Source organism: Ochotona princeps, chromosome 18 (genome assembly GCF_030435755.1).
Source record: "Ochotona princeps isolate mOchPri1 chromosome 18, mOchPri1.hap1, whole genome shotgun sequence".
NCBI classification, from domain to species: Eukaryota; Metazoa; Chordata; class Mammalia; order Lagomorpha; family Ochotonidae; genus Ochotona; species Ochotona princeps.
In genome coordinates, this window is record NC_080849.1 from 21,538,209 (window position 1) to 21,563,718 (window position 25,510).

General features: G+C 49.1%; 2 protein-coding genes across 3 annotated transcripts in view; one reads left to right on the top strand and one right to left on the bottom strand.

Moving 5' to 3' along the window:
- Nucleotides 1-6,352, bottom strand: part of KATNAL2 (katanin catalytic subunit A1 like 2) — a 210,540-nt gene extending 204,188 nt beyond the window's left edge. Inside the window, exon 1 of the mRNA XM_058677015.1 lies at nucleotides 6,342-6,352. The gene's annotated coding sequence lies outside the window, so the exon portion shown is untranslated. The remainder of the gene's footprint in view (nucleotides 1-6,341) is intronic.
- A 12,710-nt stretch (nucleotides 6,353-19,062) lies between these two features.
- The window catches only part of ST8SIA5 (ST8 alpha-N-acetyl-neuraminide alpha-2,8-sialyltransferase 5), a 54,987-nt gene continuing 48,539 nt past the window's right edge, over nucleotides 19,063-25,510 (top strand). Inside the window, exon 1 of one of the 2 annotated variants that reach the window (XM_004579518.2) lies at nucleotides 19,063-20,023. In XM_004579518.2, coding sequence (XP_004579575.2) covers nucleotides 19,893-20,023 — 131 coding nt within the window. In that variant the 5' untranslated portion in view covers nucleotides 19,063-19,892. The remainder of the gene's footprint in view (nucleotides 20,024-25,510) is intronic. The other variant, XM_004579519.2, reaches the window with a different exon arrangement.

Here is a 25,510-nt window from a genome sequence, read left to right on the forward strand (position 1 = left end):
TATACAAACAGATACAAAGAACAAAAAATTCAGGGGTGTGTAAAGTCTTCTTTAGTCTCAGATCACAAACGCAAATGCACCACCCCATGGGGATAAGTGCTGAAGCAATATGCTTCCCTTGGTGAAAAAGTCAAGCAGTAAGTACTATCTGGATAGAGCTTCTGGCTCCTGGTTTTGAGTTGGTCCAGCCCCAGCTGTTGTTGCCATTTGGGGAATGAACCAGCAAGTGGAAGATCAGTCTCTCTGTGTGTGTCTCCTCTTTTGTAACTCTCCCTTTGTAATAAATATAATAAATTTCCCCAGCTGCAGGCATCTGCTTAAATTTCCTTGTAACCTAGGCAAGTGTTACACTGCTGGGAGAAGAGCAGCTAATTGCTGGCAGGCATTCTGGATCTGATTAATGCCAAATTTGTGTTAACTATACCAGTGTGCCACCTTAGTTGCCTATTTCTGTTTGGAGAATCATGGGCTGGGACACACCACCTTGGCCACTGAGGTAGGGTTGCTGCAGATTGCTCAGGGAAGGAATTCTGGAGATATTAGAGTGGGAGCAACTGAGGGCATGTTAGACAGGGGAGGAATGACTTCTGGGGTCTTCCATTGACCCAGCCACTGCATTCACAGGTGAAGGAGCTGAGATGGAGTGGTTTAGAGAGGGGAAATTGAAGGGTCTGGCTGGGTGAGGCCAAAGCACCCACCTATATGGGAGACCTGGGCCGGGCCAAATAGCATTGCCTGCTATTAAAAATTGCTATATAAAAGCTGGAGCTGGGGGGAGCACACCTGGGTGGGCTAGGCCATAGTATCCACCAACAAGTGATAGACCAAGAGGCTGGCCACATCAGGCTAGGCCATAGCACCCACAGCAGGTATGAGAGCCAGGACAGGGTGTGGGCTGTGCCAAGCTGGACTAGGCTGCAATACCTGACAATGAGAGCTGAGACTGGGGTCAGGTCATGTCAGGCTAGGTTGAAGCACCTGCAAGACCCAGGGCTGGAGATGGGCCTGGTAGGAGAACTTTATGGACTCCCCTGCCAGGCTGCAGCTCCCACTAGGGAGTGCCAGAGTCAGGGTTGGTTGTGGACAAGCTGGGAAAGGCTGCAGCACCTGTCAGCATGCATGTGGGCTAGGTTTGAGGTTGAACCAGACTGGGCTAGGCTTTAGCACCTGCTAGTGCTCATGAGAGCCAGAATGGGTGTGGGATAGGCCAGGCTGGCCAGTGGCACACACCTCTTCACCCAAAGAGCCAGGGCTAGAGATGGATCAGGCTCAGCTGGGTTTTAGCACCCAATGTTGAGTGCCAGAATAGGTGGGTCAGTCTAGCTAGTTGCAGTACACACCAGTGAGTGCCAGGACCAGGGGCTGGCCATGTCAGACTGCCCTGCAATATTACCTGGTAGGAGCAGGATTCAGGACTGGGAGTAGGCCTGGTAGGGAGACGGTGGGCACTCTTTTGCTAGGTTGCAGCTCCTACTGGTGAGCATGGGAGCTGGGGCTAGAGGCAGACCGGGCGGGCCAAGGTGGCAGCACCCATCAGCATGCATGTGGGCTGGGTCTGGGAGTGGGCTAAGCTAAGCTGTAGCACCCATGTGCATGCACAAGAGCCAGATGGAATGTGGGACAGACCAGCAATACATGCCAGCGTGCACAAAAACTGGGATTGGGGTGGGCCTTGTGGAGATTATTGGATCTCATCTGACTAGGCTGTGTGAGAAAATTGGATCTGTTGCAGGATTGGCTGGACTAGGCTGCAGCACCTGTCCATTCACATAGAAGATGGGGCTAGGGTTAGAACTGACCAGGCAGCTGCATCCACCAAGAAGTGCATTGGCTGCTGCAGGTGACAGATGAAACCTGACCCCACACTAGCTGGTGCACACAGAGTCAAGTCTGAGATCACCCCAGGCAAGGTTTCTTGGGGGAATCCCCAAACAGACCACTGAATGCAGGCCCCAGCTACAGGGAAAATCGTAAGATTTGAGGTGTGACCTTGGAATGCATGTATCAGGACTGGGCCTCCTCTGTTGTTAAAGACTGTGCAGTGGACAGCATGCCCAGGTGCACACAGGGGACATGACTGGCAGTTCATTTAGGTCAGGGGAGGACATGGGGTGCCTTGTCAGAGGACAGAAAGCAGAACATGTTGGACAACTCTCCTGGCCAAGCTTTTGCAGCAAGTGTCTGGGCCTGTGGATGCGCTAAGGTGTATTTGTCAACCAATGAACCTTGGAAAGATTTTCCCAGCCCTGGTGCCATGATATCGATAATGTCCCAGAACTATCGAGTAATACCTATGGAACATTCTTCCCTACATTGAGGTCTCTAAGGCATCATTAAATGACTGTCCCCTATCTCTGGGTACTTATGTAGTTTGATAGCAAGAAGCAGCTCCCTTCTCTTTGCTCCATGTGGACACAGCATTAAAGAAAATCCCTGAAATATATATGCTACCCACCCTCCTGCCTATCTCAACCTTTCCCACCTAAATTGGAGATCCCCATGGGCGTGTATCCCTCCCAACTAATAAATAATGTTAAAGTAAAAAGAAAAAATAGTTGAGAATTTCCAATTAAAAAGAACATTAATCATATTATCATAATTATGCCATAATTGTTTAATGCTATCTCTCCCCCTTTACTACAAGCTTCAAGAGGATAGGAACTATTATTTACTAATATATCCCAGAGGTATATTATAGATACTTGATAACTGTTGACTGTTAACAAGTGAAATATGTTTTCATTTCTGCAACTATTTATTGTGATATAATGTGAACCAAGTGCTGTTTGAGATTCTGGAGTTATAGCAGTGAATAAAGCACATTTTTATCTCTGTAAAAAAATAAATCTAAATTTTTTTTTAAAGAAATTTGCTTTAAAATGGGCCATACCTTTAAGTGCAGAAGGGAAGCCTGTGAAGAAAATAGAGGAGAAGATTTTTGCAATCTTGGGGTGGGAAAAATTTTCCAAGAACACAAAAATCTCTATTCATAATAAATTGATTTTATTTCATCAAAATTAAATATGTCTGTTAATCACAGTACAACATGAAGAAATAAAACTAAGGGTCAATGTGATGCGGTGGGTTAACTCCAGCACTGGCATCCCATATCAGAATGCCAGTTTGAGTCCTGGCTGCCCCATATCCTATCCAGCTCCCTGCTCTATGCCTGGGAAAGCATCAGAGCATGGCCCAGAAATTCCATTCATGGGACACCTGGGTGGAATTTCAGGCTCACTAATTTCAGCCTGACTCAGCCAAAGCTGTTGTGGCCATGTTGGGGAGGGAGCTAGAAAATGGAAAATCTTTGTCATTCTGCCTTTCTGCGTTTTTTTTTAAAGACTTCTTAATTTTTATTTGAAAAGCTGAATTAAAGAGAAAGAAGGAGAAATAAATCTTCTATCTACTGCTTCATTCCCCAAATGGCTATAATTTCTGGAGCTACACTGATCTGAAGCTAGGAGACAGGAGCTTCGTTTGGATGTCCCACATGGGTCTGGACCCAAGCTGTTTTCTTTTAGCAGAGACTTGGATTGGAAGTGGAGTAGGTGGGACGTGACGGACAGCCTAATTAGGATGCTGGTGCCACATGCTACAGCACCAGCCCCTTCTCAGCCTTTCAAAGAAATAAAATTAATCTTAAAAAAGAAATAAGAGTGGGCCCGGCGGCGTGACCTAGTGGCTAAAGTCCTCACCTTGAAAGCCCCGGGATCCCATATGGGCGCTGGTTCTAATCCCGGCAGCTCCACTTCCCATCCAGCTCCCTGCTTGTGGCCTGGGAAAGCAGTCGAGGACGGCCCAATGCATTGGGTTCCTGCACCCTCGTGGGAGACCTGGAAGAGTCTCCAGGTTCCCGGCTTTGGACCGGCGCAGCACCGGCCCGTTGCGGCTCACTTGGGGAGTGAATCATCGGATGGAAGATCTTCCTCTCTGTCTCTCCTCCTCTGTGTATATCTGGCTGTAATAAAATGAATAAATCTTTAAAAAAAAAAAAAGAAATAAGAGCCCAGCATGATAACCTGGCGACTAAAGTCCTCACTTTGAATGTGCTGGGATCCCATATGGATGCTGGTTCTAATCCTGGCCACCCCACTTCCCATCCAGCTCCCTTCTTGTGGCCTGGGAAAGCAGTTGAGAATGGCCCAAAGCCTTGGGACCCTGCATCCGTGTGGGAGACTGGAGGAGGCTCCTGGCTTTGGATCAGCACAGCTCCGGCTGTTGAGGCTGCCTGGGGAGTAAACTATTGGATGGAAGATCATCCTCTCTCTCTCTCCTCCTCTCTGTACATCTGAATTTGCGAAAAAAAAAAAAAAATCTTAAAAAAAAAAGAACAAAAGTGCAAATCACATTCTGAGGAAAATATTTGCAAGCCACATATATGTGACAGGGATCTGTACCCCAAACATGTATTTATGTGCTTATGAATGCTGAAAAAATAAATAATAAAAGTCAAACAATGACATTATGATGTGGACAAAAGGCTCGAACAGGCCCTTTTATGGAGTAGTATCATTTGAATATTGTTTATCCTCCAGATTCTTATAGGGCATCAAGCCCTGAAATCTTAAGTTAATGTTACTAAGAGTATAGAAACAATCGATTGTGGTATTTAGGTGGCGGGTGCAGTGGCAGTGAGTCTTCCAGTGGTGGTTTTTGTTCAAGAGGAGGTTTTTATAAAGGCCTGCCCGAGATCTCACCTCTGTCTTTGCTTGCTGGTTCACCATGCAATCCTTACAGCCATGCTGTTATTGCCATCTGCTGCCCTGCCCAGAAGCCCAACCCAGGGAGCCACCAGCGTGGGACTTGAGCCTCAAAAACTGTGAGGTCCACGAACATCTTTTTGCTCCATAGACAACTTGCCTCAGATGTTTTGTTGTGACAAAACCTGACTACTACTCAAGGAAAGATGTAACTGTGGTCAATACACAAATGCAACAGCTGCTCATTTTCTTCCCTTCTACACCTTTTTTTTAGTGAAGGTAGCACTAAAAAATATGAATTATTTAACTGCGCCATATATTAGTATTCCCCAGGAAACAGTTCCAGCAGAATCTTCATGTCTATATGCAGAGATTTTTAAAAATATGTAGTTATTATTGTTGGAAAGGCAGATTTACAGAAACAAAGAGAGACAGAAAGATCTTCCATTGTTGCTTGACTTTCCAAATAGCCACAACAGCTGAAGCTGAGCCAATCTGAAGCCAGGAGCCAGTAACTTTTCCTGGGTCTCCATTGTGGGTAAAGGGTCCCAAGGACTTGAGCCATCTTCTACTATTTTCCAGGGCACAAGTAAGAGGCTGGAAGGGAAGTGGAGCAACTGGGTTACAAACTGGCTCCCAGATGGCATTAAAGGATTGGTTCATGTATGTAAGGGCTAGCAAGGCTGGCCCAGGGAACAGTCTGAGATGGCTGCAGACAGTCCTCCCACCCCCCGCCCTTCCTCGGTGAACTTCTTTCTCTCATGGCCGTCACTTGACTGCTGTGGGATGATGCCTACCCACATTATGCAAGAAAATCTGCTCTTCTCCAATTCTGTTGACTTAAATGTTAATGTCATTTATGAAATACCTTCACTGAAAGGATCTCATACTTATCCCTCCATGTCAGGGTGCCATGTTCCAGCCATATTGACAGATAAAATTAACTGTCACATGTAGCAAATATTCATAGCCTAACCTCCCCAAACTCGGGATCCAGAACACAAGCACTTCCTTTGCTTGGGTCTGTTAGACTCTGAGTTGCTAACATCACACTTCTCCAGCTTCATGCAGATGCACATTATGAGAGGCCATAGGTGACAGCTCATCTACTTGAGTCCTTGCCATCCCTTTGGAAGACTCTGATAGAGTTCCCAGCCTGATCCAACCCTGGCTATTGTGGGTCTTTGAGGACTGAACCCACATATGGAAGATCTCTGTCTCTCTGCTATTCAAATAAGATTATTACTTCAAAAAGAACAAGACAATGGTGATAATCTTAGCCACCGTGGCTGAGAAGCTGAAAGTAGTTGGGTTTTTTTTGAGCAATTTGGGGTTAGCAGGTGCAACAGCAGACTCCAGGATTTGAGCATGGAAGCCAGAAGGGCAGTCTAGAGTCTGCCACATTAGATCAGGCATGGCATAAGCAGGAAACTCACCAAACTGTTGGCCACCCTAATTAAGAAGATGGAGAAGGGGGATTTAGGTGGTAAAACTGAATGTGGGAGAGGCTCTTGGCATAGACCCAACCCCAGAAGGGCCTTCATACTCCTTTGTTTCAAAGATAAAGAATCTGAGGCTCAGAGAGGGAAAGCCACTTTCTCAAGGCCACAGAGCACCCTGACAGCATGTGTTGACCTTGGAGGTGAGGGGCGGGAAACCTGCTTCATCGAGGCGGGACCCGTGGGCCTCGGCTGCTGGAGTTGCTGCCCAATCTGTAGAACTTGGAAGCTGACCCTGAGCAGTGGTGGCTATTTTAAGTAGTTCACGCTAGAGGGAGGAAGCAAGTGAGGCAAATGTGCAAATGAGTAGCTACTGCAAGATGAGTGTGATGAATGTGATGGAACATAAAGACGGGAAAAGAGGCACATCTGTTATTTCTGCTCCTTTTTATAGACCTTCTAAGTCTGACTTTTGACAATGAGCCAGAACCCCTGAGCTCCAGGGCAGTCCTGGAGCCAAACCCTCATTAGCCCAGGAGAAAGTTGAGGAAGGTGGGAACCCCTGCCTACGGCCCTGGAGCAGCAACTTGAGGTTCTGTGCAGGACCGGGATCTGGTACATGAGCTTTGAATGCCAGCGCTTCTCTTTCCCTTCCCCTCCATTTCCTGGAGAATGGGGTGGCCTCACTCAGGCACACCTGCCCTCTGGTGGTTCATCACAAGAAGCCAGGGAGGCAAAGGGCTGATCCCCTGAGAATGGGGCTGGGGAGGGACACTAGTATTTCTCCCTGGAGTCTCTCCTTGGAAGTGGATGTCATGCTCAAAGCCTGTGAGCCAGTGTAGACTGAGCATGGAGACCAGTGTAAATCCCAGGATGGGGTCTGGGAGTCTTCCCTTAAGATATAATAAAATAATAACAATAATAATAATAAATAAATAAAAGGCAAAGAGATGGGTAGAGGTTTTTCATCCTTTGGTTCACTCCCCTAATTCCCACAACAACCTGGCTTCATTCACCAGGCCAAAGTCAGGAACTCAGTCAAGGTGTCCCACCTGAGTGGCAAGGATGCAAGTACCCAGCCATCAGGGTGAGTATTGGTAGGCAGCAGAGGAGCTGAGGCGCGAAGCACACACTCCCATATGGAATGCACTCACATCTACCCTAGTTCTCAACTTCCTCCAGGGGAGAGTGGTCTCTCTTCCAAGGCCCATCTGTCTCTGGGAGAAGTCACTGAGGACTGCCTCAGGAACTCTGTTCCTGACATAACCCCAAGCTAGCCTGCTCAGGGTGTCCAATTCCCCAGCCTCCTGGGATCTCCCGTGACGCCTGCAGTTGAAGAACAAGTCCTGGTCAGAGTTAGCTGGTATACCCAGCCCTGGCACTGTCCTTGTTAGCTTCAGGGGAAAGGAAGGCTGCTGCTTGCACCAGGAGAAGGTAGGAAGGGAGGTGTCAGCACCAGGCAGAGCTGGGGCAAAGTCTGAGAAGTACAATGGAAAGTTTAAGGGAGGGCAGAGAGCGAGACTGGCAAGGATAGAGGAAGGGACATGTGGCAAAGTTGCCATACACATGCCCAAGAGGTGGGCCTGGGTTTGGATACCATTTCCTGTAACAGTGGTGTCAGTCAGCTATGTGGCATGGGAGGTGAGGAAAGAGACATGCAAACATGCTGTTAGAGCCCCAAGGAATGACCCTGACCCCAGGCTGTCTGGTCTGAGCCACACACCTCTCTCTGTGGCTCCCACCTTTGTTTCTGGCTCAGTCCCCATGTGGTCTGCTTGTTAGTCTTGTGTTTCTAGTGCAAAGGACACGCTGAACCCCTTCCAAGTGATGGCTGATCAGCTGCATGTTGGCTAAGTCTTGTTCTGGCCTCTGGCACTGGGTCACCTAGTGCCTGCACCAGGGTCATTGGCCAGGAGAACATATCAGATGATGGAAAGAATGGCTCTGACATTGCCAGCTGATGCCCTTGCTGCAGACACTGCCCTTGGCCCTGAGTGCTCCACATTGTTGCCTGGCATCTTTGTCCTGCCAGCTGTCTACTCATTCGTGTCTGCAGCTGTCATGAGGCCCCACTAGAACTCCACGCTGCTGAGGGTTGCTTTCATCAGCAAGTATCATAAGGTGAGAATTTGTGTAACTGTGTAGGAGACATTCTGGTGAGGCCGGGATAAAGATTAGGAATTACAACAGCAAATCATTTTAAAATTCTATTTGAGAGGGAGGGAGAGAACTCCCATCCTCTGGCTCATTCCCCAAATGCTCACAATGCCAGGGATTTGTGTGGGAGAGCTGGGAGTCAGGAACTCAATCCAAGTCTCCCACCTGGTAGCAGGAACACAACCACCTGGACTGCCACTGCTGCCTTCTGGAGCCTGCATCCATGGGGAACTGGAGTCAGGGGCCATCACCAGGTATAGAACCTACACATTCCTGCCTGCATGGATGTAGGCAAGTCAAATGGCTGCCGCAATAGTGAATCTGTTCATGAACAGCCAGGGGAGCATTGCAATGAGCATGAGACTCTGGAAAGTATGACTGTCCTGTCTGCTCCTAGTCCCTCTGGGTCATGTGCTGGCCCAGCCTCAGAGCCCAGGTCTAATTTTTTTTTCTTTTTTCCTTTATTTATTTGAAAGGGAGAGAGAGAGAGAGAAAGGGAGAGAGAGAACAAGATAGCGAGATCTTCTATCGCTGGTTCAGTTTCCAAATGGCCACAATGGCCAGGGTTGGGCCAGGCCAAAGCCAGGAGCCAGGAGCTTGATTCAGGTCTCCCACATGGGTGGTAGGGACTGAAACACTCAGGCCATCTTCTGCTTCTTTTCTCAGGCCATTAGCAGGAAGCTGGATTGGAAATGCAGCATCCAAGACCTGAATAAGTGTTCATGTGATTTGCTGGCATTGGAGGCAGTGATTTAACCCCCTGTGCCAGCCTCAAGAGACTTGTTTTCACTCTGTCTCTGACCCACTATGGTGTCAATCTGTGCAATAAAACTGATGAGAGCTCCTTACTGGGCCAAGACAGGGATGGGATTACCTGGCACAGTGGTTAGGATGCTGCTTTAGTGCTCACATTTCATATCACTGCCTGGCTTGGAGTCCTAGCTGTTTTGCGCTAACCTACATTCAAGGAAGAAGGTGACAGCTTAAGTGCCTAAGTCCCTTCCATGGCACAGGTGAGCCTTAGACTGAGTTCCTAGCTCCCTGTTTCAACCTAGCCTAGTTTTAGCTGTTGCACGCATTTGGGGAGTGAACCAGTGGGTGGGAGAACACTGTGAGTATGAGTCTCTCCCTCTGCCTCACCAGGAAAAGAAAACAAATAATAAACTTTAAAATGCTTAAGTGAAGCAGGGTCATGAAAATGCAGCCTTGGATGTGCCACCATGTGCTGAGTACTTGGGTGTGGGAAGGACAAAACCAAACGTTTGACCTTCAGAATAGGGTCTGGGGAGATGTTGGACAGGCCACATCTCATGCCCAGATTCACAAAGCTGGTTAGTGGAAGCACTGAGATCTGGGTGAACCTGTCTTCAGCATGCCTACTTCTTCCACCATAGCAAACAGCAAGCCAGTCCCCCGGGGAATGGAGTACAGGAAAGATGTGAAAAAAAAAAAAAAAAAAGACAGAGATGGACAAAAAAGTAGCGAACAGAAAAGATGCAAGGTGGATACCTGTGTGTAGTGGTTAAGTGCTGCTGAGAAGGCCATGTCCCATCTCAGAGTTCCTGCATCAAGTTCTGACTCCCTTTCTCACCCAGTGTCCTGCCAACAGTTGTCCTGGGAGGCGGCAGGTGATGGCTCAAGTACCTGGGCTCCTGACACCCACGTGGGGGACCCGAATGGAGCCCCTGGCTCCTGACTTTGGCCTGACCCAATAATCCTGGCTGTTGTGGGTATTTGAGGAATGAATCAGTGGATGGAAAATCTGTCTTTCCACCTTTCAAATAAAATGAAAAGTTAAATAGGTAAAAATTAAAACAGGAACCTGAATTGTGGAGGAGCACCATGTGAGTTCTGGGGTCTGATAGCATTTTTCTTCCTTTTGTCTTAATGATGGTTACATGGTTGTCTTTACTTTGTCAGCACTCATGAGCTGCACACGGTGACTTATGTACTTTTCTACACATCTGCTACACTTTTTGGAAAGATTAAACAGACAGGAACATCCAGTGACTGAATTCTAATGTATTTTTATAAACTTCATACACATGATTACTTTTGCAGCTCCATCTACATCTATTAAACAGACATTAAAATTTATGTTGAAGAATCTACAGGTATGTGGATAAAGTTCCCATGAGTCTAGGTCAATGGACGGATTCCAGGGTTGAAATCTTGGGAATTCCTGTGGCTGGCCAACCTCCACGGAACCCACTATTGGCCATAGGTCTGTCCTTTCTTCTCCTGTCAGACTGAATGACTGTTTTCTTCAGCTTCCCTTGTAGGTATGTTCATAATCATGCTAGTGAATGAGATGTGAGCAGAAAAACTGTGAGATTTGGGGAAACTCCCTGAAAGAAAGGATGGTCAGTCCTGTATTTCTTCATCTACCTCATTAACTGGGTTTTTGATATGCTTGCTAGAGTTCTAGTATCTACCTCAGAATGAGAGTGTAGGAAAACTTGTTTGGGATATTTGACTAACAATCTATAAGGAACCTAGAACCTCAAAGACATTTTAGAATGCAATTTCTTCTTTAGCTTTGGACTGCTTCTCTCTGAACATCTGTTAACATGGTAGAGTATAAATGACTTTATTGAGGTTTGTCATTTTGGTGATTTCTGTTTCTTAGAACTGAGTGGCATGATAACCCATGGATGTGTCACAAAGAACACAACAGTTTCTCCTTAATCTGTTTGAGACTCCTGGTTGGGAACCTCCCCTTCATCAGACCAGCATGGTCTGGGAAAAATTCCATTAATTACTTCAGGAGAGTTGGACCTACAAGAAAGATCAATGCATCAAGCGCTTTCATGTTTATATGAACCAAGTTAATCATGCAGAATGGAGGATTGCTTTTCCAACTCAAGTGATTCTAGGTAGAAGAACTATATTATCTCCCATGAAGCATTTATCACAGAATTAGTCTAAGAGAGTTTCTTAGATGAATGGGAACTCCAGGGATCATTTAGCCCCATGTTTTTCAGCCCATGTTCCAGCAAGCCCTGGCATTTGTTGACAGTACCCCAGGAGCTGTCATTTAGACTGAGAGGAGAGACCAAGGAAGGAGAGGGAAGGGGGTATCTTTGTGTGTGTTTTTTTTTTTTTAAAGATTTTATTGTTATTGGAAAGCCGGATATACAGAGAGGAGGAGAGACAGAGAGGAAGATCCTCCATCTGATGTTTCACTCTCCAAGTGAGCCGCAACGGGCCGGTACGCGCCGATCCGATGCCGGGACCAGGAACCTCTTCCGGGTCTCTCACGCAGGTGCAGGGTCCCAAAGCTTTGGGCCGTACTTGACTGCTTTCCCAGGCCACAAGCAGGGAGCTGGATGGGAAGTGGAGCTGCCGGGACCAGAACCGGCGCCCATATGGGATCCTGGCACGTTCAAGGCGAGGACTTTAGCCGCTAGGCCACGCCGCTGGGCCCCTTTGTGTGTTTTTTTAAAGAGGTGTTTATTTACTCAAAAGTCGAAGTTACAGAGAGAGGGAGGGAGACACACACACACACACACAGGGGGAGAGAGAGAGAGCGATCTTCTATCTACAGATACACTCCCCAGATGGCTGCCATGTGCAATGGCTGAAGGTGGGCCAGTCCAAAGCCAGAAGCCCAGATCTTCTTCCAGGGTGCAGAGGCCCAAGTACTTTCCCAGGCCCATTAGCAGGGAATTGGATCAGAGCAGAAAAGCTGAATTTGAATTGGTGCCCTTAATGGATATTGGTACTGCAGAAAGTGGCTTTACCTGCCATCTCATAGTGCTGGCCCCACACTTTGGTGTCTTGAAACCAGAATGGGGCATAAGGGAGTGTTTCTCTCTGTCTCTCTTTCTCTCTCTCTCTCACACACACGCTATAGTTAAACGTAAAGATGTCAAAAGTTTTTTCCCAAAAGCAGAGATTTTTAAAAAGGTCGCAAGAAGGGAGGTTACTGTTGTTTATTGTATCAGGAGTCTGTGGAACAGAGGGACTGGACAAAGTGGCAAAAAGACAATCTGTCCTTTGCAGACTTTGCATTGGACCAGCCCTGCCGAGCTTAACCTAGTTCCATGAATCTCAAGTGAATTGAATGATGAGGCACTTAATATGGTGACAGCTATTATAAAGCAGGAATCACAATTCTTAACTCCCTTTCCTACTCCCCTGGAAGGAGGCAGAGAATGAATTCTCAAGTTGGTACAATAAAAATGTGAGTTCTGCGTGATTGCCCACCAAAAAGGAATGTATACAGTGGGGGCAAGGTTGGAAGAAAGGGTCGGAGGCTGGTAGAAAACAAAGATAAACTGGCACACTCATGCCTCTTCAGGCATTGCTCCCTCAAATTGTGCCTTCCTAGCCTGCAGACTGATGATCCAAAAGGCAAGGCTGATCCTGTCCATCCCCCAACTTAAAATGCAGCCATGGGGGCCAGCTAACCCACTTCCCATCCAGCTCTCTCTTTGTGAGAAAGTAGTGGAGGATGGTCCAAAGTCTTGGAGCCCTGCGTCCAAATGGGAGACCTGGAAGAAGCTCCTGGCTTTGGATCAGCTCAGTTTCAGTGGCTGTGTCCATTCAGGGAGTGAACCAGGAGATGGAAAATCTTTATTTCCTTTGTTCTGCAAATATGCCTTTCCAATAAAAATAAATAAATTTTTAAAGAAATGCAGACATGCTCTAATGCATAAAATCCCAGCTCCCTGTGCTCAGTCTCCTGGCCACTGTAGCAGGCTCATCCCTGCAGCCACAACCAACTGACTATGCCCACATTTCTCACTCTGCCCAGGACACTTTGTCCCACCTCTTTCCCTGGATCATTATTCAGGTCCAACACCACCTCCCTGGGAAACCTTCGTTGCCATCCCTCCCCTTCTCCACTCCACTCCCTGTCACTCACCGTTTGGGTTTGGAGGATACTTACCCAAACTTAAGATGTGGTCTATTTTCCTCACTGCTGTGCCTGCCCTCTTCAGGGCTGGACTCTGAATGACCAATTCTGGTTTCCCTAGCATACTGCTGTGTCTTGTACATAGTGGAAACGCTAGACATGTTTGTCAAAATGCATGGAGCTTTCGGAATTCCGGATGGTGGCTAAACCGCCCATGCTTGGCTGTGACCTACATGGGAGTAAGATCAGCAGTATCCCTGGCAGCTTTAAAGTGGTCAGTCACTGTGAAACACTCATCCCTCTCCTAGGTACAAAAGAAATCTTCAACAAGCAGCTGTATTTATGGGGCAAGCTTTTGCAAGTCTCAGCAGGACATGCGTGCCTGATGAAGCCTGTGTAGGAACCTACATTGGCTTGGAAGTGAACCACATTCTCTCTGATAAATTTCACCAGTCTCTTCCTCTAAGGGAAGAAGAACCTGATCCAAGAATTTTTATCTCAGAGCTCAATCCTTAACGAGAGCAAAGAAGATTCCAGATACCTTTGGGCTACTATCTCCATGCATGGTGCCCTTCCTAAAATGATTGCTGACTATCGGTGGGACTATGAAGCCCATCCGGTGGAACAGCCTCTGCACTGCAGTGCATTGGCTAGTTCACAGAGTGAAAAAGAAATAATGGTGATGGTGATGATGGCATCTCTTCCTTCCCTTTGAAATGAACTGGATAAATCGGAACAGATACGAGAGAGGAGAGAGAGGAGTGCCTGAGAAGTGGTGCTTGTCAAATACAGATGCGAAGGTCAAAAGGTGACCTCAGACCCGAGCATCAAGGTTAGAAATGATTTATCTTAAACAATGTGTAAATACAAACTCTTTCTTCCTAGAGGAACTCAACAATGTGGACATGGGATTAAACTTTTGTCCCCAAATGATGAAATGCATGCATACAAAGGATTTTCAAAATGTTTATGGAAGGAGGCCTGTGTTGTGGCGCACTGCAATGAGCATGCCACACTGGCATCCCATGACACAATGCCTGCTAGAATTCCAGTCACTCTCTTTGTGACCCAGCTCTTTGCTAGTGTGCCTGGCGAGGTAGCAGCTGATGGTCCAAGTGCTTGAGCTCCTGGAGCCCACCTGAGAGATAAGAACGGAGCTCCTGGCTCCTGGCTTTGACCTGGCCAAGACCTAGCTATTGTGGCCTTTGCGGAGTGAACCAGTGAATGGAAGATATCTTTCTCTGTCTTCCCTTTTCTGTCACTCTGTGCTCCAAATAAGGAAATTTTATTTAGAAAGTTCACAGGAAATGAGTATGTTGAGAAAAAACAATGCATGGATTTCAGATTTTTTTTGTGCCAACACAAATGTATCTTTTAATTCCATTTCTACATATTTTTGGAAGGATCCTTATCTGACAGTGATTTTTTAAAGCAACTCATTGAAAACGAGACAGATGAAGGGAAGTGTCTGCAGTTGACCATGTAATGGCAAATCCCGGGTTCTGGATATGAGGCTGTGATGAGGGCCTAGAGTCCACAGAGAGCCAGAGCAGGCCACCAGCCTCTTCCAGGCCTGACTGTCAGCACAAATGTAAAGAGGCACAAGAACAGCCTGTACTTGCGGCAAACCCTTGAACACATGGGTGGAATGCCACTTACATAATCTGGCAAGCTACGATTGTGCTATGTAATATAAAATCCGGCTCTCTTAAACCAGGAGAGCCCTCTGTGTTCTCTTGGAGGGTTTTTTTTTTTTAAGTCTGTCCATTTTGTCCTGGAGACAATACTCCTGGCATGAGCAATGCCCATCAGTTATCAGTAATTTAGCAGATTGTGCCAGTGTTGACATTTGTTCTTGGCTTAATTGTGTGCAAGTGTGTGTTTTAAACAAAGCTGCAGCTGTCTCCCAGCCCAGCAATTAGGATGTAAAAATCGCATTTGCTGAATCTGGCATGGCGATCCATTTTCCATGTGTTTACGCTTTTGTTTGCAAGGCCTTCCGAGTGTTTGCTGCAGCTCCACTCCTGGAATATAAATTTAGCTGCAAATGGAACCTCTCTGCCTTAGGGACAATGCCAGCAGGGGCTTCAGTCCTCTGAGTCTTACGTCCCTAAGTCCCCATCTCCATGCATGTAAGGCATTTGGGGGTGGGAAGATCCCACATTGATTTAACCTGAAGAAGGAGTTAAAATACCAGCAGCCTAAGAATGGTGTCAGTTCTGGACTTCCGTTAATTATCTGCACAGCTGCCAGCTTCCCCGCTAGGCCTCAGGTCAGCATCACTCTCGTGCCCTGCTCATCCCTGCATGTGCTCTGGCCATGTGGAGTGGAGAGCAAGTATTTTTGGAGCTGTTATCTGCCTCCCAACTATTTCATCTCTTGACTTACCATGGTTTGTGCTGTTAGGTGAGCCAGTTAATATGGATGTCCACCAGGGTGGGGATTGATGCTTTAAGTGGGTCAGGAATGAGATTCTCATTAAAAAGTAATTTACTCCTGTGGGAAAGTGCCTGACGGTAAGTTGTTCAAGCTCAACAAATGTGTATACCCCAACCCTACCATTTCACTCCTAGGTTCAGGAGTCCATCGGATGCACATGTGTGTATTCACCAAAAGACATATACTGGCAGAAGACTAACGGCAGCATTGACCCACATGTCCATCAGCGGTAGAAGCAAGTAGTGAGCTGTACTGCAGTTTGCCCAAGGGTAACAACACAGCAGTGAGACTCAATGACTTACGCATTTATAGGGTATTCTTTTTCTACTGCTGTGAAGCCTTAATGAGAAGCAACTCAGAGCCCCCCACCACAGTTAGGGGTTCACCGTCACGGTGGGTCTTCAGTCTGCAGCACACTCTAATTGGCTTCTCTGGTCAGGGTCCCCAAGGGCTGAAATCAAGGCATAGGTGGGTGGGGCTCAGAGCGCTCCTCAGCACTCATTGACAGAATTCAGGACCTCTCTTTTTGAGACCACAGGACTGAGATCCTCTCCCATGTCTTTGGTTGGCCATTAGCCAAGAGCCAATCTCAGCTCCGAGAGGCCATCTGTGGTCTTGGCTGTGTGGCCCTAGGGTCAAAGCCAACAATGAAGAATTTCCTACATAGCCATCCCTCTACCTCTGTTTTGCCAGGAAGAGCCCACTAGCCTCCCTCTAAGGGCTCCTGCTCTCAGACCCAGCGAGGACATTTTCCCAGTTCCAAGCCAACTGAGGTAGTCCTAATTGCATTCACAGCAGCACCTGAGACTAGTGTTCAGCTGCACACCGAGGAGATGGGGTGAGGGATCGCTTACACAGGGTGGGGTGATGATCACTAAACCGTAGTTTAGAATTCTGCCCATCACACACACATACACTCACATGAATGAGTCTCACAACCAATGTGGAACCAAAGATGTAAAAAACAAAAGAATATACAAATGTATGGTTTTGTTGACTTAAAACAGAACAGGGGCAGAGAGTGTAGCCCCTGCCTATGTCTCCTATTGGGGTCCTGACTACTCTGCTTCTGATCCAGCTCCCTAAAAATGTCCAAATCCTTGGGGATCCCTGCCCCTCAACATGGGTGACCTGGATGGAGTTCCTGGTCCCTGTCTTCAGCCTGGCCCAGCCCTGGATATTGCAGGAATATGAAGAATAAATGAATGGATAAAAGATCTTTTTCTCTCTGTGTCTTTCAAGTACATGAAAAAAAATCCAATTAGAAATGAAACACAAGAAGAGAAAGCATTGATTATTTTGGTGTTAGAAGTCAGAGCTGTGGTTACTCTGGAGCACACACGGATGGAAAGGAGCACCAGGGTGGTGCCAGGAAGGTAGGGTGTGATCTTTTTTATTTCTGACCCACGTACAGGGTGCATGGAAGTGTACTTCTTATAAAAACTCACCCAGCTAGCTTTATGTTTGTGACTTCTGGTCTTTTCTATTCTGGACGTTTCTTTTACCAGACTTTGCCGTGATTTAAACATTTTTCGGATACTTTGGGGTTATTACTTTAAAGCATACTTGTTCCTTTTTTCCAAGGAAGCATGTGTCAGCAGACATATCTGAGTGGGCACCTAAGGGGTTGGAGGATAAGCAGGAACAGAAAGGAGGCAATAGGGCACCCAGCCCCGTGAGGAGAAGACGCGCCTCAGAAGGTCTGCGCTTGAGCCCCTGATGGGTACAAATTTAGTACTTCATCAACTTGGGACCAGTAGACGGGACCTGCTGCATGATTCTTGTGACCCAGTATGAAGTCAGATGCAGGGCCCCTTGTTTCACAATCTAAAGAGGTCAGGAGCATCCAGAGCGACGGTGGGGATGTGGGAGGACAACTGGACAGGTCCCACTGCCTGTGTGTTTCGAAGAAAGAGCCAAGAAGGCCTCCTTGCGGGGTGATTTACTTGGCAATTAGTGTTTTGGTGCTTTTCAATTGTAAGATGAGTTCACCCCAGAGACCAGGAGGCAAAAATTCATTAGTAAATGAAAGAACAAGAACTTTTTGATGTGCAAGATGACAGGCACATGCAGAAGTTACGGTAATGATGGGTCCTCTTTGTGTTTGAGGTTTTTTGGTTGTTGTTAACACTTATTTAATTGAAAAACAAACAGAGGGAGACATAGGGACAGGTTTTTTTTTTGTTGTTGTTAATGTAATGGTTTACTCCCCAAATGGCCCGAATAGCGGGGATGCAATAAGCCCAAGCCAGGTCTCCCAAGTGGATGGCAAGAGTCCAGGCAGGTGGGCCACTTGCTGCTGCTTTCCCAGGCGCATTAGCTGATGCATAGGAGCTAGATGCTTGCATTGTAGGTAGTGGCTTAACCAGTTGTGCCAAGATACTCACACATTTTCTTTAAATGTATTTGTTTCCATCTTATTTGAAAGGCAGAACGGGGGAGGGGGGAGGTTGGGAAGGGGAAGAAATTCTTTTATCCATTGGTTCCCACCCAGAAGTACTTACAGCAGCCAGGACTGAGCCCTGGGGTAATCCAGGAGCATGGAACTCAAACCAGGTCTCCCGCATGAGAATCAGGGACCCACGCACTTGAGTATTGCAGGGCTGTAGTAGGTTGGGTTTGAAGCAGAGCAGCCAGGACTCTGGTCAGGCACTCCAGTGTGGAGCATGGGCACCTCCAAACAACCATTTCATGCTCCTCTATGCCGTAAGCCTGCATTTGAGTTATTTCTTCATTGGTTAAAACGCCTACCTGTGACATTGGGGATAAAAACGAAAACACCTGGGAGACAGCAGAGCCTACTTCATCTTTGCCAGTCAAGACACATTCCAAACTGTGGGTGGAACCCATCCAGGAGGTGTTCCATGTATTCCCAGTCTTTCAAGTTCAAAAAGGAGCTAAGTGTCTAAAGCAGGTGCCACATTCCAGGTAGTGTTCACTAGCGTTCCATCTCGCTGGTATCTGAGTTTCCATGTCAAGTTCAAAGTAGACTCCCTGACCTGAATTTGGGAGGGGTGGAGGGTCCTGACGGGTGGTGGGACGGCCTGTACTCCCATAGCCGCAGCACTGTGATGCACCCGCCGACACGGGAGAGACCCTGCCGTGGTGGGAAGGCAGGACCCTGCTGGGCTGGAGCTGCTGAGGATTTCTTAAGAAGCTGGACATTCACACCGCATCTCTGGGCGGGTCGTTCTCCCTGGCGTGCTGTCTGGAACTCAAACCTTTCTGTTTGTGGCAGTTTGCTAGAGCTTTCAGGGACCCGGACACCCCAAAGCTACCAGCAGCCTAAGAACTGCGCCCAAACGATTCCAAGGATGAGTGGGACGAGGTCTCAAGTGTCTTGGTGACAAGCCGGGCTTTGAGAAACCGCCGAGGGCTGCAATTGCACAGGGGGCAGAGGCCTGAGGGGGGCGGGGGAAAGGAAGCGCCCCCGACTTTCGACACCCCTTCCCCAAGAGCTGGGCGAGTTGGGCGCCCTGGGCGCGGGCGGGAGCGTCGTGCGCTGTCCTTGAAGGGCAGCCGGGCTGACCTTGCGCCGTCTCCTCTGGAGCGATCTCCAGGAGCGCGCTGGGACGCGGCCGCGGCTGTGACTCAGTGCCCTGCGCACCGCATGCAAATGCTCCTCTGGCTCCGCAGCCGCGGCTTTCCCGTCCTGCCCTCGTTATAATCCCACGATTCGAGCCCGGCGTTTTCTGTCCTTCCCCACGACCCGCCAGACCCTAGTGGATTGTCCGGTTGCTCTGTCGCCGACCTCCCATCCACAGAACCCAAGGCCGACCTCGGAGCGGCCTTTCTGCTCGGCAGGCGAGCGGATGCCCGCCGCCTGGGGAAGGCTCTGCGCGCTGGGCCACTGCGACCCGCAGCCGGGCCAAAGGGAGGCGGCGCACCGGGGCGCACCAGCGCTCGGAGCCCGGCCCCGCTCCCCATTGGTCGCCGCTTTCGCGGAGGGGCCGCCCCCGACTCCTGGCACCTGGCGTCGCTCTTCCGCGGGGAAACCGGCGGTCGCCCGGCAGCGGCGCGCACGGGCAAAGGCTTCGGAGGGAAGGCCCGCGGCGGCGGCCGAGCTCCCTGAGGCCAGACCGGTCTTCTTCACAGCCCGGGAGCCAGCAACCTCCGGATACCCCAGACTCCGGCCGCACCAGCCGGCAACTTTGCCCCCGCCAAGTCCTCTGTCAGCCTGACCCCGCGGAGAGTTGCCGGGCCCGCCGCCGCGAGCCCCCCTCTCCGGGGCCCAGAGCCCCACGCGCCATTGCCGGGCCACCCCGCACCCCGCTCCTGCGGCCCCCGGCCGCCAGGATGCGCTACGCAGACCCCTCAGCTAACCGGGATCTGTTGGGAAACCGAACTTTGCTCTTTATCTTCATTTGCGCCTTCGCTCTGGTGACCTTGCTGCAGCAGATCCTCTACGGCAGAAACTACATCAAAAGGTGAGAAAGTCGGCAGGGGCTGCAGTGCGCCGAGCCAGGGACCACCGTGGCGGCCACGGTGACCCGCGGTCGGCCCTGCTGCCGCCACCGCTGTGGGTTTGGGTCGCGGCGCGGCGGAAGCGCATCTCTTCCCTTGCCCCAGGACCGCGCCCGCTCCGTGCCAGCCGGGACCCTTCCTCCCCGCCCCCCAAGTTTGTTTCTGCTGTGAAAAATGGGCTGGGGGCGGATTGGTATACCAGGTGGCTAACCTGACGCTGAAGTCCTCAGGAGCGTCTGGAGCCATCTCAGGGGTCAGAGCGGTGCGTCCCAGAGCTTTGGTTCACGGCCATTTGGTGGGAACCCCGGGGTGGAAAGCGGGAGTCAGAACACAGATTGTGGTTTTCAGTGGCTGACTCTTAACATTCTGGATGGTCTCTTGGGTGGGGGCGGGGAGTGTAGAATGGGATGGAGGTGGTAACGGACCCTGGCCATGCAGCAAGGCTGGGGAATCCTAACAATCCCGTGGCCTTACACCCCGACCCCTTCGGAAACATGATTTTCGTCCTCAGCGCGAAAGGTGGGCAGCGGTCTTGTCACCTCTATGCGTGGACAAAGCCCTATTAGGAGAGAGATGTGGAAGGCGTCCCTTAGAACGCGGGCATGGGTCCCATGTCTGTCGACTTGGAGGGGGAGACCCTCAGTTGCTCGGCCTGGTTTGGGGGCCGGAAGGGAGGGGAGCTCGGCTCCAGGACCCTCTAGGAGGATTCTAGGAGTCTCCAGGAGACTAGGAAGCAGCCTCCATCACTCCCTATTCAACAGGAGCGGTTTTTGTTTGCTTTTCCTTTGCTACTTGGGGCTTCCTACTCTCACTGTCACTTTCCCCAGGCACAGGTGGGGGAGAAAAAAAGGCCCTCAAGCTACCCAGGCATCTCATCTCCTTTAATCTTCTGGATAATAAAACAGGTGTTCTCTTTGTGCCCTTGGGGGATTCTAAATGGGTCGCGTGTACTCCCAATCTGGGCTGCCCAGGAGGATAGGAGGCCAGGCTTGCACCTGCTTCTCATTCAGCTCAGCAGCAAAGTGGAGCCTGTAGCACGCTTCCCTTCCCTTCACCTTCCCCGAGGGCGGTCTCCAGCCCTTGTTTCCAGCCAGTCCCTGGTCTAGACCTTCCTCTTGTGACTGATGGCAAGGGCCGACTTCTGACTTTCCTAATTGGATCTGATTGGGCCTGCCTCTTCTTTCTTCTGGCTACTGCCATTGGGAAATGATCCTGCTGGGACAAGGACAGCTGGGTTCCCAACCTGGCCTGCTGCGGTCTGTAGCCCTTTGTCTAATGCTGTTTTGGCACTTAGTCCTCAGCAGAGCGGTTCTGGGATCCTGCCCCCCTGTTGTGCCTCCCTGGAGTTTCTGGGGGCAGCTAGGAGTCCTTCTGTCTTGTCAACAGGGGGCTTAGTATCTGTTTCCATGGCAGGCGTCAGTCCAGCTACTAGCTGTTCTGGCAAGCTCTGCCTACTCATGGAAGATGGGCTGGCCACCCGGAGTTCAGCAGGTGCATCAGTTGCCTTCCATCCTCACCCAGAGGCCTGGACTTCCTAAATCCCACAGATGCCACCTTATCGGCCTCACTTCAGGACTTGGTTAATCCAATCAATCCAGATAACTGGTTAAGCCGATCTTGGAAGGATGCAAAGCTTTTGTATGCCCCCTCCTGGAAGAGTTCCTTGCAGGGGTGGGAGGGGGCAGAGACATGGGTGGCGGGAGGGTGAAGGTTTGTAAAGGAGATGAAAAGGCTCGAAGTTCATTTCAGGAAACAAATGGCTACAGATGAGATAGGAATTAAGCATTAAGCTCCCTGAGAAGATGGGAATTTATGGGCTAGAGTAGTCAGGAAAGGCTGCCTGGAGGAGGCTGACCTTGAAGGATGAGTAAGGTTTGGATAGAGGGGAGGAAATTCACATATAGAAATGAAGAGGGTAGGAGAAGAGGTACAAAGATGCTAGTGGCGCCATCCCCTCTCAGCCCTCCCACACCTGTCCCTGCCTGTGTTGGTGTACTCGGCTTCGTCATTACTTTCTCCATCAGGGAGGCTTCTCTGATCCTGACCTGGGTTGTGGCTGCCACATTGGTTTCACCAGCGGCACCAGCTCACGTATCTTGTATGCCATGCCTGCGAAGAACTGACTTGATGTAATTGTAGATTTGCCACCTGTCTGGAAACACCCGCTGTCCAGTATTCCTCAGGCGCAAGTCCTGACACAGTCAGCCACAGAATCTCCAAAAGGCCTGTGAAAGGGCAGATTTCCGGGCACCTGACTCAGATGCTCTGGCATGAGATCTGGACCTGGCTCTCCCTGCCAGGTGCCCATGCAACCCCTGCCCCACAGCTGCTGCAGACCAGGGAACTCCATGGAGTTAGCTTCAAGTAATGCGCTGAGATCCTGTTGCTGAGAGGCCAAAGATGCTAGAAGACCCATGGAGCCTCATGTGTCTGCAACTCAGTGGGCAAGAAGCTTTTCCCTGCAGGGAAAACTCCATGAGGCAGGGATTCAGTTGGTGCCCAACATGTCATAAGATACCATTAGGTGTTAGATAATGAGCTAGTGATGGAAGGTGGAGGTTTTGTGTGTGTGTCCAGGAAGAGGAACTGGGAGAGACCTGATGAAGAGGTGAATCCAGTGGGGGCAAGAGACAGGTATAAGTGGGTCAGCAGCTTCAGCGAAATACTGTGGGGACTGAGAAGGACACTTGAAATTTGGACAGTTCTTCACTTGGATAATGACATGATAAAAAACACCAGGAAGGAAGATTGGGCCTTGTCCAGGAAGGGTTAAAGAACAGGAGAGGCTGGGAGGTCAAAAGTAAGAAGAGATGCCTGCCTTGTGGTGCACAGGCTTAGGTGATGCTGGCATCCTACATCAGAATACCCTTTCAAGCTCCAGCTGTTTTGCTTCCCATCTGGCTTCCTGCTAATGCTCTCAAGCAGTAGACGATGCTTGCCCCCCTGCCGTTCACATGAGAGATCAGAATGGGTTCCAGAAATCTGGCTTCTACCTTGCTCAGAACTGGCTGTTGTGGCCTTTGGGGAGTGAACGAATGCATAGAAGATGCCCACAGTTCCTTATCTTGTTTGTCTGTAACTCCTCCTTTCAAACACATTTTAAACGAAATGGAGAAAAACATGGCAAGGGGCAGATCTTGTTTGGAGCTAGGAAATCCCTGAAGGCTGCTGCTCTGTTTCTGTGCTGAGTTGGTGCAGTGCCACCTTACAAAGACCTTGGGGATGCAGTTATGGTAGGCTCATCCAGGGAGAACACAGAGACAGATTGCACCCCATGCATTTATTTCTCTGGACTGAGTGAATCTGGAAAGAGCATGCTCAGTGTTTATTTGAAGGAAAAAGGAAGAAACCAGACTTCGAGGTTTGGTCTTGATGTTCTTGGCATCTCTAGTCTGTTATTGATAGAACAAATACTTAATGGAGATTTACTATTTGCTGAACCTAGAGCTGAGGATGCAGTGAGATATAAGGCAGATACAGCCCATGGTGTGTGTATGTGTAGGGGGGGTGGGTGCTGGTGACTCTTGGGCTCTTGGGCTCTTGGAAGGGCTGAAAGAGACATGACTCATTCCTAGCATGCCCAAAGCAATGGACCCAGGACAGTTGCAAAGATGATGAGGGAACCAAAGCAAATCAGAGTACTTTAAGAGCGCATAAAGGCTCCTTTGAAAGGGACCTCAAGGAAGACATGATATTGGGCACTGGTGGGAGGGGAAGCAGCCCAGTTGTGGGGAAGCGTTGAGTGATGCTGTGCAACTCAAGTTAGAGCTGTCTATTTTGTGTCGGAGGCAGGTGCAGCAGGCTCTGGTTATGGAGAGCAAGGGGAATAGCAGAAAGGGAGTGCATTGAGTGTGGAAGCAGTCCTTGTGGGCCTGTCCTGCAAGTATTTTTTGGTTGTTGTTTTGTTTAAAGATATATTTATTTATTTGAAAGATAAAGGGAGAGAAAGAGGGAGAGAGAGAAATGAACATGAGCAAGTGTTCACTTCTATGTGCTGGCCTAATCCCTATATGTCTGCGATGACCAGTCTTGGCCAGCCAAAGCCAGGAGCCTGAAATTCCATCCAGGTCTTCCTGTGGGTGGTAGGGGCCCAGGTACTTGGGCTGTCTTCTGCTGCCTCCTGACACATTAATAGGGAGCTGGGTTGGAGGTCGAGTAACCAGGACTTGAGCTGGCACTCATATAGAATGCTGATGTTGCAGGTGGTGGCTTCACCAGCTCTGCCATCATGTTGGCACTTCAGGTAGCACTTTTTTTTAAAGATTTATTTACTTTTATTGGAAAGGCAGATTTACACAGAGCAGAGACAGAAAGCTACTCCCTGAATTGCCACAATTGCTGGAGCTGAGCTGATCCAAAGCCAGAGCTTCTTTTGGGTCTCGTAAGTGGGTTCAGGGGCCTGAGCACTTGAGTTATCCTCTGCTGCTTCCCCAGGCCATAAGCAGGGAGCTGAATGGGAACGGGAGTAACTAGGACATGAACTGGTGCTCATATGGCATGCTGGGATCACAGGTGAAGGCTTAGTCAATTGAGTCATTGTACTGGCCCTCAAACAGTTCTTTAGAAGTGAGTTCCGGCACTTCAGATGGAGAAAAGCCAGGCTAGCAGTGTGAACTTGAGTCTCAACCATCAAAATCAGTCTTGTTCAAGCTTACCTGCTTGTGATGCACAGTGAGCGATGTGTTACTGTAACCCAGAGCATACTCATGTGGGCTTCCAATGGAAACCTTTTGTGAAATGATCCTGGGCCTTGTTATGAAAAATGCAATGTAATGTTTTCTAGTGTATTGCGTTAAAATTATTCTACTTACTTTTAAAAATACAGTGGGATGTTATTTAGCCTTGGAAAGGAAGGTAAATCCGACATGTGCTACAATGTGGATGAATCTTTAGAAAATGCTAGTATAATAAATAAGACAAACACAAAAAGAAATCTGCTGTCTGATTCCATTTAATATGCAGGATCCAGAGAGGTTAGATTCATAGACACAGATGACTCCCACTGAACCACTGGAGAGCTGTGTCTTGGCATGGATAAGGTGTAGCTGGGCTGTAACGCCCAACAGTAAGAACCAGAATGGGTGTGGGCCGGTTGGGCAAGAACACTTGTTTTTGCCAAGATAGGAGGTAGACCAGGTTAGTCTGGTCCAAGGACCCACCAGGTCCAAGGGTGCGTGAGATCTGCCACTGGGAAGAGAGCTGATAGAGGAGCTTGAGAACTCCTCTATCACTATGCAGGTGAGCACAGGAGACAAGGCTGGGAGTAGCCCAGACTGGGCAAGGTATAGAACCCCCTGGCATATGTAGGTCAGATCTGGAGGTAGCCCAGGCTGGGCCAGTTCATAACACCTCCTGGCAGGTTTGAGAACCAAAATGGCATGCAGGACAGGCCAGGCTGTAACATCAGCCAGTTTACATTAAGGCTGGGACTGGGGGCTGGCTGGGCTAAG